Here is a 16,243-nt window from a genome sequence, read left to right as displayed (position 1 = left end):
GTCTCATCTGCCTAGCCGTGCGCTCTGCCAGGCTGGACCTGCAATGACCATGGTACTCTGCCCAGAATGGCAACCGACACAGATGCGCACCAGCTCTGCCACCTGGCCAGGCACCTGGACTCTCTCTGAATCCTCACAATGCCGCCCAGGGCAGCCCTTAGGACCACCTCCCTTTTACTGGGACCCAGAAAGGTTAGGCAACCTGCCAAGGTCACACAGCCCAGAAGTGGCAGCACCGGAAAGGCATCCAGACTCCCCAACAAAAAGTCTGCATCCCCTGAATGCCACCATGTCCTATGTTCCTCGTCCAGGGCCCCAGGAGGTCTGGCACTGGATGGATGGAGAACTTTCCCAGGACGGCCTCTGAGATGGGTGGGTGCGCATGTTTTCTGTCTCCTGCCAGGGACCTGCCCATGGATGGGCACACACTATGGACCCCTCCCCAACAAAGGATGAAAGTGAGCCCAGAATGGGAAGATGGCCCCGGAAGGAGCACCCAGTGTGGGCACCCTGCAGCAGGCTGTGACAGATCCCAGGGCTATGTTCTTGGACAGGTCCTGGACACTCTGGGCCTCAGTTTCCCCCTCTGTAAAACGAGGCAGAGGTCCTTCCATCCCTAACGCAGCACCCAATGCCCCTGGGGTCGGACGGGGACGAAGGACTCCACCCTCCCCGCCCTCCTTGGGATTCAGCAATCTCTCTGCGGATAAACAGGAAGGGCAGGAGGGAGCTGCAGAGGGCGAAGGAAGGAAGCCGCCCCGGCCAGGGGAGGGCGGCCCCAAGCCAACGCTGGAGGAGGAGCCTCACGATTCATCCTCAGCTGGGGTTCGAATCCCACCTCGGCCACTTCCTGGCTGTGTGACGTTGGATAAGGAGACGCTCCTCTCTGTGCCTCCCTTTCCCCTCCCCGCATCAGAAGCAGGGAACACGGAAGCGCCTCCTCCTAGGAGTCACCAAGGCGACCCTCGGAAAGCACGCGGCCCCCGGCCCACCGAGCGGGCTGCGCTGGGGGACGTCTCGGCCCGGCCGATCGGGGACAGCGCGCGACCCCGCAGAGTCTGGCTGACGCCGGCGCCCGGAAAGGGGCCGGGGTCCGCAGGGCGCAGCCGCCCCGCCCTCCGGACGGCGGCCCCTGTGCCTGTGGTGGGCTGGCGGGGGAAGGTGGGCGTGCTCGGACCCCGGCAGGGGCAAGGCGGCGCGCCCGAGCGCCCGCGGGGACCCCCACGCGCCCAGCCCCCGGCGCGGGCCTGCCCCTCCGCAGGCCGCGGCTCACCAGGGCCGACTTGGACGCTGTGACAGGCAGATGCGCCCGCCGGGCAGTTGCGGCCACTACTGCCGCCGCGGGTCCGGCTCAGGAGGGGCTCCGCTTCCTCCCGGGGGTCCGCCATGGAGTCGCTGCCCGCCGTCGGGACCCCGCAGACGTGTTAGACGCGAGCGCCGAGCTCCACTGCGCAGGCGCAACGTCCCGCCCCTGGGGTTCAGGAGGAGGCTGGGCAGCCCTGGGACATAGGGAACGCCCCTTCCTACCAGCCAGTGAGGACGGAGATCTTGCTCGTGGAGGCGGGACTTGTCCGACCACGCCCCCTGATGGTTGGCTCCGCTTTCTTCCATCAGCTTGGGGCCCTGCGAACCCTCCTAGGGCTGGGAGGAATGCGTCCCCCAGGGTGGTCCCTGGCCAGCTCCGTCAGCATCACATGGGCATGGGTTAGAAATGCACATTCTTGGGCCCCCTCAGGCCCGCTGAATCAGAAACTCTCTCTTGGGGCAGAGCCCAGGAATCTGTGTTTTGCATGTGAGTTTTGGGTACCTGGGGGGTGACCCCCGCCCCCCGAAGGTCACCCCCCCAAATGGAACTTAGGTTTACCCTCTAATGAAATTAGGAAGGTTAAATATAATTGAGGGTAAAGTTTATAAAGACAAAGGACACATTTGAAAAAATATTTACACTGTATATAAAAGGTGTTTCCAACATCAATATGTAAAGAGCTTTCTTCTATTGCTGCAGTGACGTATGACCACAAATTTAGCTTAAAACAACTCCCACTTACTATCTTTAAATCCTGGAGGTCAGAAGTCCAGCAGCTTGGCCGGGTTCTCATCTGAAGGCCTCGCAAGGCCAAAGTCAAGGTTTCAGCCTCCCAGGGCCAGGTTCATCCAGGTGGTCGGCAGATTCACTGCCATGGGGCTGTTTCAGGAAGGGAGACCCCTTCCAGGGCCTGAGAGGGAGCTCTTGTCTAACACTCGAAAAATGAATTGTCCAAGGAGACGCATGTGCCGACAAAGCAAGAGACTTCACCGGGAAGGGGCCCCCCAGAGTGGAGAGCAGGAAGGTGAGGGAGCCCAGGGGGACTGCTCTGCCATGGGGCTCGCAGTCTCAGGTTTTATGGTGATGGGGTGGGTTTCCGGTTGGTCTCTGGCCAATCACTCTGACTCAGGGTCCTTCCTGGTGGTGCACACATCGCTCAGCCAAGATGGATTCCAGAGGGGGCTTCTGGAAGGCTGGTAGGATGTATAGACTGGCATCTCCTTTTGACCTTTCCTGAATTCTTCCAGTTGGTGGTGGCTTGTTAGTTCTGTGTTCCTTACCAGGACCTCCTGTCGTGAAATAACTCATGCAACTGTGGTGCCTGGCCAGGGTGGGCGGTTTCAATTTTCCCTAACAGGGCTAGGACCGAGGTACACATTTCTTACTGGATGTTGGCTGGAGGTCATTCTCAGCTCCTGGAGGCTACTGCATTCCTTTGCTCATGGCCCACTCCCATCATCAGAGCCAGGAAGAGAGCACTGAATCCTTCCTATGCTTTGAATGAGATGCTTTAAGATGCAGCAAGGTACTTCCAGTCCCTCTGACCTCCCCCTCTGCAGCATCGCTTTGCTTTTTAGGGCTCATGTGATTACACTGGAGACATCAGATAATCCAGGATAATCTCTTTATTTTAAGATCAGCTGATTAGTACCCTTAATTACATCTGCAAAATCTCTTTTGCCATCTAAGCAACCCTAACCACAAGCATGATGGGGAGGGAGAAGTCATGGGGCCTAAAATTCTGCCTCCCACAGAGCACTTAAAATTCAGTAAGAAAAAAGGTTGAATTCCCCATAGGTGGGAAAGGGGCAAAGGCCAAGAACCAGAAGTTCACAAAAGAAGAAATATGAATCATGAATGCTTGAAGCAAAGCTCCACCTCATGACAATACAGCCGTGCAAATTAAAATAACAATGACATCATTGAGCCCATCACTTGGCAAGTATTTAAAAGATGATACAGCTCTGGAGGGGAAGAGTGCGGTTATCCCAGGAGGGTAGAGAGAAATCATAGGATGTGTTCCTGGGTTTGGTTTGTTTTTTCCTTAAACAATCAGCATGCATTTTAAAACCTGGGAAAAAGATATTTTTATCCTGAAAAAGGAAATAATAGATGCACACAGCTCTTTGCCCATCCCCCAAGAACTTGTCTTTATTTCAATTAAAGAATTCCTTTGATGTTTGTACAAACTCGCGAGGCCTGAGTGGAATGCAGTGCCTTGTAAGCGTTTACAGGGACTTTAGGCTGTCAAGCCAGGCGGGTTTGGATGCAGGTGGAGGTTAACGGAAGGAGCTCTCACAAAAGGGGGGACAGAAACAAGGTTTCTCTGATGCCTGTGTGTGTCCCTGGTACAACCAAACTGTCTCTGGGGTGCAGACAGATGGCCTCTGGGCCGTGCCCAGTACTAGCTTTCAGTAAGTCAGTCAGCTTCGCGCTTGGAGATGCCTGTGAGGAGAGAAAGGGCTGGCGGAGGGCCCCCTGGGTAGCCAGGTCTTCACGGCAGCCTGGCAGTCCCATGTGTGGATCTCCTGGGGCCTGGGACACTGGCTGAGGTGGAGCAGGGCCAAGGGAGCAGGGCTGTCCTGGGAGTGAAACCAGAGAGTCCCCAGCCCAGCATCAATGTGACCTCAGGCACGTCACAGCCCCTCTGCGTGCCTCAGTTTCCTCTTCTGTGAAATGGGATCATAACAAACCCAAGACGGCCGTGAGGCATTAAGGGGATCACACTGGCCCGCAGGAATCTCTGAGCACATACACCACCCCCACCCCCAGCGGCCATGTAACCTCAGCTGAGGTCCAGCCTTTGGGCAAGCTGTCTCTTCCAGCTCCAGCGGCTCTGTGAGGTTGACCAGGAGCCGTCACTCAGCCGGTCCTGTCCAGCAAGTGTTTACTGAGTACCTACCTCGCACCAGACACTAATCTGGGTGCTGGGATACAGCAGTGAACAGAACAGGGGCTTTGGGACGCCAGCATTCTGACTCTGCTGCTAGGCTGGCCCAGCCCTGAGGCCCTGGGCATGCCACGCCCCTCTCTGAGCCTGCTTCCCCATCTGTAAAGTGGGGAGAGAATCACCCCAGCTTCACATGGCTGTTGGCAGGATACAAGCAAGGCGACACACGTCAGATGCTGGGCAGAGAGAGGCACTCAGTGATGGGGTGGGGAGGCGTGCAGCTGGCCCTTGGGGCTCCCTGTCTGGTCCAGTGGAGGAGACAGATGGACCTGGGAAAGAGGATGCTGTGACAGCATTTCCCAGGCTTTGGAGGAAGGGACACAGACTCAGTGGGCTCTGACCACACCCCCCAAAAGGCCGTGCAATGGGGAAACTGAGGCCAGAGGTGACAAAGGCTCTGCCAACGTCTCCTGTTGTCTGTGGCTGAGGTTGGATGAGGTCACCGGGCCTCCTACCAGCTCTGTCCGTGGGTCTTTCTGGCGGCCCAGACTGGGAAGCAGACCTGCAGGAAACCCGGGCTGTGACAGTGGGTGTGACCCCCATCTCCTTCTCTTCTTCCTCCCGTGGACCTACTGTCCTTCCTCCTCAGCCCACAGAAGGGAGGTGACTCTGCCACAGTTAGAAGATGCCCTAGAGACGTCCCTGGCGGTGCAGTGGTTAGGACTCTGCGCGCTCACTGCCGAGGGTACAAGTTCAGTCCCTGGTTGGGGAACTAAGATCCCACCAGCCACACGGTGCAGCTGAAAAAAGTTTTTTAATAAAATTAAATTTAAGAAAAAAAAGCTGCCCTCAAACCAGGGTTCGCAGATCCTCGGTCCCCTCAACCCACTGGACACTGGGCTACAGCGGAGAGGCCATAGAGCCATTCCTCCCATGATGGGGATGCTGTGCCCTGCAGGCTGTGATGTGGGGAGGAGCCAGGGAGGGGCAGGGAGCGGTGGCAGGAAGGGGGTGGTAACCTGGGTGATCTGTGCAGCCCCATCCCCTGAGCAGAGCAGAACTCAGCCCGGGAAGAGGCAGCCCTTGCTGCACCCTGTACACAGCTGCCCCCAGACACAACCCAGAATTACCCCTCACACTGCAGACACCTGCTGTGGCGTTGATGACCATCCCATCAATATCTTGGTGCTCACGAAACTTCGGTCCTCATCTGCCTCCTCCCAATTTCTGCCATCCAACACCCATCTGTACTTTTTTTATGTTATAGGTCTCTGCAAATTGATTTAAATGGATTACTTTTTCCCTGCTTAGTGTCATTGGAAGCAATAAATGTCCCAAATCCAATTTCACTTGCTGCTTATGTTTTTCCTAAGACACATTCAATGAAATCTGTGTATTGGTTATATATGGCTGCGTAACAAATAACCCCAAAAATGTCATGCTTTAAAAAGACATTTGGGGACTTCCCTGGTGGTGCAGTAGTTAAGAATCCACCTGCCAATGCAGGGGACCCAGGTTCGCTCCCTGGTCTGTGAAGATCCCACATGCCATGGAGAAACTAAGCCCATGCGCCACAACTATTGAAGCCCAAGTGCTAAAGCCCACGCTCTGCAACAGAGAAGCCACTGCAATAAGAAGCCCATGCACTGCAACAAAGAGTAGCCCCCGCTTGCCACAACTAGAGAAAGCCTACACAGCAATGAAGACCCAATGCAGCCAATAATAAAGAAAGAAACAAATTTTAAAAAAATGACATTTGTTGTCTCCCAGTTTTGCCCAGACTGGAATCCGAATGAGTGCAGCTTAGCTGGATGCCTCGCTGCGTCTCTCACAGGCTGCAATCAGGGTGTAGCAGAGGCTGCAGGCATCTCCAAGGGCCAGGCTCACTCAGCAGCTGTGGGCTGGGCTCAGTTCCTCACGGGCTGACGGACCAAGGGTCTCAGTTCCCCTCATGGCCTCTCCATAGGGCAGCTCACAACAGAGCAGCCAGCTTCAACAGAAAAAGAAAGTGAGAAAAATAAGAGGACTAATTCAATTAGTCCTCTAGAACCTAATCTTGGAAGCCACATCCATCACTCCTGCTGTGTTCTGTTGGTTAGAACGAGTCACCAGATCCAGCACACGTGAGTCCAGGAGCACAGGACCCACTCAGGGTGGGATGCAGACTGGAAAGTCAAACCACCCATGAGGACAGGCCACAGCAGACCAGGCCTGGGGAAGGGCCAAGCTGAGCCTTGGCGTGGACTTGGATTCCCCTCCAAAGCCAGAAAGCTGCAGCTTCCTTCTACAAATAAGGCCCACACAGAGGAAGCCACGGGGCAGTCACAGAGCTGCTGGTTTGCAAAGCAGAGAAGAAAGGCCATCTTTGGCACTAACTCCGTTCCCTGCCCTGCCCCCAGGCAAGAAAACAGACCTGAGATTCATAAGGGTCCAGTATCCTCCTGTCTCCGGCCACCCGCTCCCCCACACATACCGTAAATGAAGGAGGAATCCCCCCACCCCACCCCTCCGCCTCGCAGCTGCCTTTCCAGCGTTGCTCCTGTCGTCTGCATCCCCCAGAACCTGCAGTGGAGGAAGGCGTCCTCTTGGTGGGGACACTGGCTCAGCCCGAGCATCCTTCATGTCGCACCAGAGCCACTGCTGGAGGTTCGCACCATCAACAGAGGGCTTTCTCTCCCAAGACACCTGCCCGCAGGACGCACCAAACTTGGTTTGAATGACAGAAATGCCCCCTCTGCTCCCAAAGGCCCTGTTATTTTGGGCAACGTGCCAACCACGTTGGCACGTTCCCACGTTGTTTTAAAGGGGAATAAGGGAACCTCCCTGGTGAGGCTGCCGGGGTGCAGAGGAGACCCCAGAGGGGCCCAAACGTCCTCCCAGCCTGGGGCCATGACCATCAGAGGTCGAGCACCCTGGGCCTGCTCCTGACGCTGCTTGGTCATGTCCATTTCCCTCCTGGATGCATCAGGCCAATTCCTACCATGGGGCTGGGTCTCCCCTGCCACCTGCAGAGGCAGTGACCACATGGAGGTCTTTCTAAATGTAGCTTTATGGTATAATTCATTCAGCCACTCATTCGCCCACGCACCTATTGAGCGCCTACTGCATACCAGGAACTGTCCTAGGTGCTATTGAGTAAGACAAAATGTGCTCCCTGTAACAGTTCCAAATGATTTCTAAAAGCCCATGGGGGGAAAATTGTAAATCACCCGTCCTCATGGTTACAAGGGGAAATTATGGGCCTTGAATCATTCAGATCTGAATTCATACCGCTGCCCACAACCACCCTCCTGAGGTCGGGCAGCCCCACCCCCTTGCTGAGCCTCAGTCTCCACCTCCATAAAATGGGGATAATGATGGCGGCAACAGCCATCTGCAGCGACAAAGGATACACAAGGGGACCTCAGACGCTGTTCCTGCTCTTCCCTTCCCTCCCTTCTACACCATCTCTGGGAGAAACATAACGCAGTGTTTTCAGAGCACCAAGAATTCTCAATTCCCTTGTCATGCTTCAGTCTTGAAATGACCACCAAGATTAGCGAAGCCACGATCCTTCTGTTCCACTTGGGGAAACTGAGGCTCAGAGAGGCCATGCACTTTGTCCATAGTCACACAGCAAGTGAGGGACACTGAACATCAAGCCTGCCCAAGCCTGGGAAGAGAGCACATCGACGAGCACGGGGCCAAAAGCAGGGGCGCTGGTGAGCAAGACCTTGTCTGTGCCCTAGGGACCAGCCCCTGGGAAAGCCAGCTCCTTCCCAGGCTGGGCACAGGCTGCACTGGCTGTTTTGAGTTCTCCCACACATGACACAAGCAACAGGAATCTGGGGAGAACCGATCGCCTGTCGCATGGGGAACTGAGCTGCTTGGGTGGTGGCCAAGGGAAGGGCTGTGGGTGACAAGGGTCTGCAGGACGGGGGCTGGAGAGCAGAGCCCAGATGCCTTGGGGGTTGGGGTGCCTGCTGGTGAGAAGGCCCGTGGGGAGCCGGAGTGAGAGCCTGGGAGAGGCGGGGGCCGTGTCAGGCTGGGGAGGAACCTGGGGCCTTTCCAGGTCCGGCAAGCATATCTGTGACCTCCTGGGCTGGGAGCCTGAAACTGGGTTTGGGCGGTGTGTTGGGATGGCCATCCCAGAGGCAGATCAGGGAAGGGAAGGAAGCTGTAGAAGATGCCCCATCAGCCAGCAGTAACTGGGCTCAGTCCTCGTGGGGACCTCAGAGAACAAACTCCAAGGTGTCCTCGCCGCCTAGGGGCGAGGAAGCTGTATTCTCCCAACTCTCTTGCAACACGGCCATTGGCTGGGGCCGCTCCTAGGGGGTGAGTTTCCCAGCACAGAAAGGCACAGGCCCTGGCGGGAAGGCCCCGCTGGCCCGGCCTGGATCAGTGGGTCCACAGCGTACCAGCCGGCACCGAAAGCATCCATGCAACGAGGCTAGGCGGAGCTCGGACCATCCCATGCATACTTATTCACCAAGCACCCCAGTGCACCCAGCCCCGGCCATGCACCAAGGCACAGCCAGGGGCACGCAGTCAGGCCCTCCCTCTCGGAGGCGGTGTCTCATCAAAGAGACCAAAAGGGAGAAGAGCACGGTGGGGAAATATAAAGCACACTCTGGACCTGTGCATGGAGGGAGTGAGGGACGAGTAAACAAAATGTAGCAGATCAGAGGCAGACAGCGGGGCAGGGCATGTTACTGAGCCATGGAAAAGAACGAGGTGCTGAATCGTGACAGTAATTATGCTAAGTGGAAGAATCAAATACAAAGGCCATGTGTTGTAGGATTCTATTAATACGAAATGTCTAGAAGAGGTAAATCCACGGAGACAGAAGGCAACTGGTGGTTGCCAGGGCCTGGGGGAGGGGAAGATGGGAGCAACTGCTAATGGGTACCAGGTTTCTTTTGTGGGTGATGAGCGTGTTCTGAAATTAGAGAATGGTGACGGTTGCACAACCTGGTGAATATACTAAAAATCACTGAAATGTATACTTTAAAGAGGTGAATTTTCTGGTAAGCAAATTCATTAAATCTTGATTCTAAAAAACACACAGGGACTTCCGCTGCAGGGGGCACAAGTTTGATCCCTGGTTGGGAAACTAAGATCCCACATGCTGTGGGGCGTGGCAAAAAAATGAATAAATAAAATTTTTAAAAACTAAATAACATACACAGAGGGATCCTCGTTACAAAAGATGGTCAGGGAGGGCCTCTGGGAGGAGGTGACATTTTAACTGAGGTCTGAAGGATGAGGATGAGTTGGCCACGGGGCAGGGCAGGAGGGGGTGTGGCATGTAGGGGGAGTGACAGCGGGCTTAGGGCCGTGAGTGGAGGGGGCCGAGGTGGAGTGAGGGGGCAGGAGCAGACCCCATAGGGTTTGGCATCCAAGCTGAGAGGGAGCACATTCTGAGAACAATGGGAAGGCAGCTGGAGGGTCTCAATCTTGGGAGAGAAACACGATGGGATTTACGCTTTTAAAATGTGGTGGGTGGACGGGGTGGATTAGAGGGGGCAGGAAGCAGACCCCCACCCCAGGAGACCAGATGCCCCCTGGGAATCCCTTAGAACGACGGGTTACCCAGTACAAAGATGTTCTCATCCCCAAGCCCTAAGAGCAGCTGTGGGTGGGGTCACCTTGGTCCAGCGCAGCCATTTGTATCCTGCAGTATCTTAAAGGTACCCTTGCCCTGAGATGATGAACCCCAGGGAGAGAGAGAAAAGGCCACAGCACAGAAAAGGGGCTGAGCCGGTGGCGGCCTCCAGCCACAGGGAAGGTGAGAGCAAGACAGCGGCACAGGGACGAAAGCAGACCCCAGGCCACCTGGAAACAGCCTAGACCTTGAGCTTGCTGCCTGGCCAGCTGCTCAGGCTCCTCGGGGGCGGGGGTGGGGGGTGTACGGACTGGCCCAAGGGGAGAGGCCTCCAGGACCAGGAAACCTGATGGGGAGGTAGTCATCCAGGCTGGGGAGGGCGAGTCCTGCCAGAGATCTAAACCAGGCCAGCCGACCTGGCAGGCCACGATCAAGGTCTGTTGTGGGGGGCGGAGGGGAGGTCCCCATATGACTCAGGGACACGTGGGCTCCTCAGAGAGCCGGCAACGTCCCAGTAGCTGGAACTCTCAGAGAGCGATGCCAAGGGAAATTTGCTACCCTTCAGAGCTGGCTCTGGAAGCCACACTGGACTCATTCATCTCTCATCAAGCGTCTCCTGTGTGCCAGGTCCTGGCAGGGCTTCATGGGGAAGCCTTCCTGGAGTAGGTGACATTTGAACCGGGCCCTGAAGGATGGTGGGAGTTTGCCAAGGAACAGCAGGTAGAGAGAAAAGAGAAGCACAGATGTAGAGGTTGGAAAGGGCCTGCGCCAACCAGGGAACTGAGCAGCCCTTGCCTGGGATGGGGGTTGTAAAGTTGGGGGAATCCTCCTGGAGGGTCATAGCTCTGAGATCTCTGTGCCAAGAGCCCCTCGAGCTGGGCCGACCTAGGATGGGGAGGTCACCTGTGCCACCTGCAGCCTCACCTGGGGAAGGGCCATAGGGATGGGGCGCAGATTGATAAGAAAAGCTGGGACAGTCAAAGGAATCTAACCAGCTAGGGAGTCGCTGGCCCTAGGTCAGCCCAGCTCGAGGGGGAGGGAACCCTGCACTTCCGCTGGAGGGATTCGGTGCAGTTCAGAGCCAGGAGGGTGTGCAGTCACCTTGGCAACAGCTCCCCCCACCTCAGGAAGATGCCACTTTGCAGACCCCTTGTAGGGAATCCCATCACAGAAAGAGGCCTCAAAGACAGGCAGTCATGCCCTCCCTATGGTCAGGGAAGCCCCCAGCACATAAGATGCCTCCTCGGGGTGGAGGCTGCAGCCCCAGGACAGGACCCGGGGCTCATGCATGAGCTGGAACTCAGCCCCACTCACCCTCTCAGCCAAGTGCACCGAGGACTGTGCACAGTGGCCCAGCCTGCAGCTCTCTCCACTGGGCCTTGCGGTCTGGTGACAGGGGCCTGGAAAGGCCCAGGTTCCCGTGGGTGTCATGCTCTGCTCTTTGGCACTGCTTTTTCTGTTGAACAGCCCACCCTGAACTGCCATCAACCCTGGGACTTTCAGAACAGATGCTTCTGCTGCTATTTCATGTTATTTCAAGTGGGCTTGAAGGCAGTTTGGAGGAAGGAAGGCAGTTTTGGAGAAGGAAGGCAGTTTTGCAAAAGGAAGATGGAACAGTGATGTACCTTTTTTGATCTCCCCAAATTCCCCTATAAAAATGGGCAGAGCACCTGGGATAGCAAAACACAAAACTCAGAATTGGGAGATTGGGATTGCAATGCATACGTTACTAATAAGAAAATAATATCAAATTGTATACTTTAAATATATGCAGCTTACTCTATGTCAATTATATCTCAATAAAAGTTCTTAAAATTTTTTTTTAAATAAAATAAAACAAACAATGAGAAACAAGGGGGGGAAAAAACTCAGGGGTAAAAGCCAGCATGGAACTAGGCGGCCAGGCGGCCAAGGCAGGCAAGCAGATGGGGACGAATCCCAGACAGCTGCGAGAGCCACGTGGTATTAGCATCTGCAGGAGAAGAGGCAAGTCAACAGGGCTCTGATGGTCCTGAGAACTGAGGACCCTCCACCTTTCAGTTGCCAACAGTTCTTACTGCAAAGCGTGGTGGTCCCATCCGAGATCAGTAACCAGTAACTGAAGTGCAGGCTTCCATCTGCGGTGACCGCATGGGGGCAGCAGTGAGGTCACACGGTGCTGGGGCAGTCTGGACCTTGAACCCATGACCAGGTTATTAAAGTACCAGAAAACCTCCATGACAACCCTTAAAAAGCCCACATCTCTTGTAACCACAGAGTCGAGGTGGGTTAGAAAACCAAACCCAAACTCTGACCCCGTGGAGTCTGCACAGCCATTTGAAATCATGGCCACACAGATTGCTTGGGGTGAAGTTAGGGCATTGATGGGGAAAGAAGGGAACCCCGAACATCGGAATGGATCCCATTTAGAAAGACTGCCATGCGGCTGGACCTCCAAATTCCTCAGACCCTCTCTTGCCCGTAGAAGCCTCTGAGTCCCCTCCTCCAACACTGCTAAGGGAGACGCCTCCTCTAGAACCCGCCAGCACCTCTTGCTTCTGGATCTGAACTCAAATCGCAGGAGCAGGGGAATAAAATCTGACCCAGGGGAGTTCCCTGGTGGTCCACTGGTTAGGACTCCGCGCTAAGATCCCGCAAGCTGCGTGGCACAGCCAAAAATTAAAATTAAAAAAAAAAAATCTGACCCAGGAAGATGTACTGCACACAACACAAGGAATGACAGGTATTTCCAGTTTCCGGTGGCAGAAACCTCAGAAATAAGCACGGCAATGGCCCTGAGGGTGCCAGAGCAGCGTGGAAGAAATGTAATTTTTTTAAGGGATTTTAGTTTGTTAAGGTTGCAGAAATGCAATGTTTTCTGCTGTGGATGCAGTCACCTGCCCCAGACTCCGAGTGTTAACCCAGAGCTGGGCGTGGCTCTGACAGAATGACCATTTCATTGACTGAAGTCTGGACCCAGCGGTGGTCCTTTTCTTTTTTGTCTCCCAAAATCAAAATTTAACTTTTTTTTTAATTGAAAGGTTCTTTAAAGTCTATAGTGCTTTACAATTTTCCAAAATTTCACGCACACACTCAGCCATAAAAAAGAACGAAGTGATGCCATTTGTAGCAACTTGGATGCAACTAGAGATGATCATACTAAGTGAAGTAAGTCAGGAAGAGAAAGACACATACCATGTGATATCACTTATATGTGGAATCTGAAATATGGCACTAATGAACCTACCTACAAAACAGAAACAGATTCACAGACGTAGAGAACAGACTTGTGCTTGCCAAGGGGGAAGGGGGGAGGAAGAGGGATGGACTGGGAGTTTGGGGTTGGTAGATGCAAACTATTACATTTAGAATGGATACACAACAAGGTTCTAATGTACTATTGGAACTATATCCAATCTCCTGGGATAAACCATATTAGAAAAGAATATTTTAAAAGAATGCATATACGTGTGTAACTGAGTCACTTTGGTTGCACAGCGGAGATTGAAACAACATTGCAAATCAACTATACTTCAATTTTAAAAATTGAGGGACTTTCCTGGTGGCGCAGTGGTTAAGACTCCGTGCTCCTGATGCAGGGGGCCCGGGTTCGATCCCTGGTCAGGGAACTAGATCCCACATGCTCCAACTAAGGAGCCCACGTGCGGCAACTAAGACTCAGCGCAACCAAATAAATAAATAAAAATTTTTTTAAATCGAAAAAAAATTTTCACACACATGATTTCGTATAATCCCATGATAACCTTTTCCCTCCCCATCCCCTACCTTGCCCCTCCCCCCAACCCTCTCCCCACCAGCAACCACTAGCTGTGAGTCTGCTTCTTTTTTGTTTTATTCACTAGTTTTTTCTATTTTTTAAGATTCCACATATAAGAGCTATCATACAGTATTTGTCTTTCTCTGTCTGGTTTCTTTCACTTAATAAAATGCCCTCCAAGTCCATCCATGTTGCTGCAAATGGCGACATTTCATCTTTTGGTTTTTGGGGGATTTTTGTTTTTTTTAATGGCTGAGTAGCACACATTGTATGTATACACACCACATCTTCTTTATCTATTCATGCTGATGCATACTTAGGTTGCTTCTATACCTTGGCTATTGTAAATAGTGCTGCTGTGAACATTGGGGTACATGTATCTTTTTGAATTTTTCAGATATATTCCCAGGAGTGAAACTTTTGGGCCATATGGTAGGTTTTTTTTTATTTCTTATTTTTTTGAGAAACCTCCATACTGTTTTCCACAGTGGCTGCACCCATTACTTTCAGCAGTGGCCCATTTGAGATGGAGATGAGATTTGGGGTCTTCCTTGCTATACTGTGGACCACAGTTTTTCAACTTTGGCACTTTTGATATTGGGAGTGAGATAATTCTTTGTTGCGGGGGAGGCTTTTGGGGGGACTTAGCAGCATCTCTGGTCCACTAGGTGCTAGTAACACACCCCTCCCAGTGGTAACCATCAAAAAATGTCTCCAGACATTGCTGAGTGTCCCCAGGAGGGGGCGGGGCTGGGAGCAAAAGCCTTCGTGGCTGAGAACCACTGTTGCAGAGAAAGGTCTCCAAAGACATGGGGAAATAGGAATATTGGAGTGGATTTTTTATATATGACCCACTCGCCCTTGCCCCCAGGAGGGCCCTTCACCAAAGGTTTGAGAAATACAGCAGGAAGGGGACACAGAGTGTGGAAGGCTTCATGGCTGTTCTCTCCGGGCCAGGAATGACCTTGGGAGATGCTGCCCTTGAAAGGGGCTTCTTAAATTCCATGAGGATGAAGGAATCGCAACACGGCAGGGGACAAGGAGACAAGGAGGGTGTAGTTACCATCGTGGAAACATGAATAACCGGAGAAGCTCGCCGGCTGTGGCTAATTGCTGAGGACGTACCTGGGACTGAAATGTTTGGTTTAACCCCATAAAATTGCTGCTAGGCAACCATTTTTGACCTGAAATAGTATTTAATGTGGTTCAAACTCATAAAGGAACAGCCAAGTGGACTCTTACTTGATTGGAATAAGCAAAAAAAACCCTCTAGATCAGATTCACAGGACAGCAAACTGAGCCACTGTACTGATGACGCGGGCAGATTGGACCCACTGAACCAGAAGCATAAACTCTCCTGAAATCTTGGTCAGACGCACACATGTCAGGGGGTGGGAAGTGATCCCCACAATAGGCAGTGAAATTTCTAGAAGGACAGCGGTCTGGGGTGTTTTGAGATAGCCCTGCCCAAAGAAAGTATGAGTCACTAGACCAGCCAGCTCCTACTGCTAGGAAAGCCCCACAGTACCTGGTGGACCCCTTTAGATTTTGGACGCAACATACATTTCATAAAGTGTGCTCATCTGACTGACCTACCTGTAAGGCTGCCTGTGACCTGTAAGGCAGGTGTCAAGAGATGATGCCAGGACGAGAGACGGCTCTGAGATGCATCCAGGTTGCAGTGAAAGCTATGCTGCTGCTCAGGCCAAATGACCTAGCAGAGCTGACGGAGCGTGAGGTGTCTGGGGAAGTGGGGATTCTGTGGAAAGCCTTCGACAGGCTCCTGCTGGGGTATCACAGACCATTCGAATTTTGGAGCAAAGCACATTATCTTCTGAAAAAGAACGTTTCTCCTTTTGAAAAAACAGCTCCTGGCTTCCCGCTGGGCCCTAATAGAGACCAAATGTGTGAACACGGGTGGCAAAGTTACCTTCGACCCGAGCTGCCCTTCCTGAACTAGGTGTTACCCAACCCAGCAAGCTAGACACTGAGATGCTGACCACAGCACTCCACGGTCAAGGGGAAGTGAGACACAGCAGACCAGACTGGAGGCACAGGTCACTGCAGGAGCAGATGTTAGACTCGCATGGTACCTTCTTTGCTGTGTCAGCCCCTCTCCCTCCATCCACACAAATGATCTTACGGGAGTTCCTTAAAACCAGCTGACAGGAAGAAAAACTTCAGGCCTGCACAACAGGCTGGCATCGCCTGAGGGTGGACAGTTGAAACTCTGCAGCTCCAGGAGGTGGTCCTGAAAGGTCTGGGGACAGAATTTCAGACATGCGCCTGGTTTTTCCTTTTACTTGGAAGGAGAGAGGGTCAGAGATATGGGTCTACGCTGACACATCAGCAGGGCCTAATGGATGGTCAGGGACACAAAAGGAACAAGATTGGGGGAACTCTCTGGTGGCCCAGTGGTTAAGACTTCACACTTCCACTGCAGGGGGCACAGGTTCAATCCCTGGTCAGGGAATTAAGACTATGCATGCCACACGGTGAGGAAGGAAGAAAGAAAGAAAGAAAGAAAGAAAGAAAGAAAGAAAGAAAGAAAGAAAGAAAGAAAGAAAGAAAGAAAGAAAGAAAGAAAGAAAGAAAGAAAGAAAGAAAGAAAGAAAGAAAGAAAGGAAGGAAGGAAGGAAGGAAGGAAGGAAGGAAGAGAGAGAGAGAGAGAGAAAGAAAGGAAGGAAGGAAGAAAGAAAGAAGAAA

At 53.1% G+C, this 16,243-nt stretch overlaps 1 protein-coding gene across 7 annotated transcripts in view; it reads right to left on the bottom strand.

Moving 5' to 3' along the window:
- The window catches only part of TPCN2 (two pore segment channel 2), a 30,816-nt gene extending 29,375 nt beyond the window's left edge, over positions 1-1,441 (bottom strand). For all 7 annotated transcript variants that reach the window (XM_057727887.1, XM_057727888.1, XM_057727890.1 and 4 more), the window contains exon 1: positions 1,274-1,441. In XM_057727887.1, the coding sequence (XP_057583870.1) occupies positions 1,274-1,388 (115 nt within the window). In that variant the 5' untranslated portion in view covers positions 1,389-1,441. The remainder of the gene's footprint in view (positions 1-1,273) is intronic.
- Positions 1,442-16,243: the final 14,802 nt, after the last annotated feature.

Source organism: Hippopotamus amphibius, chromosome 3 (assembly GCF_030028045.1).
Source record: "Hippopotamus amphibius kiboko isolate mHipAmp2 chromosome 3, mHipAmp2.hap2, whole genome shotgun sequence".
NCBI classification, from domain to species: Eukaryota; Metazoa; Chordata; class Mammalia; order Artiodactyla; family Hippopotamidae; genus Hippopotamus; species Hippopotamus amphibius.
The sequence above is the reverse complement of the archived record's forward strand: the minus strand, read 5'-3'. Positions and strand labels throughout refer to the sequence as shown.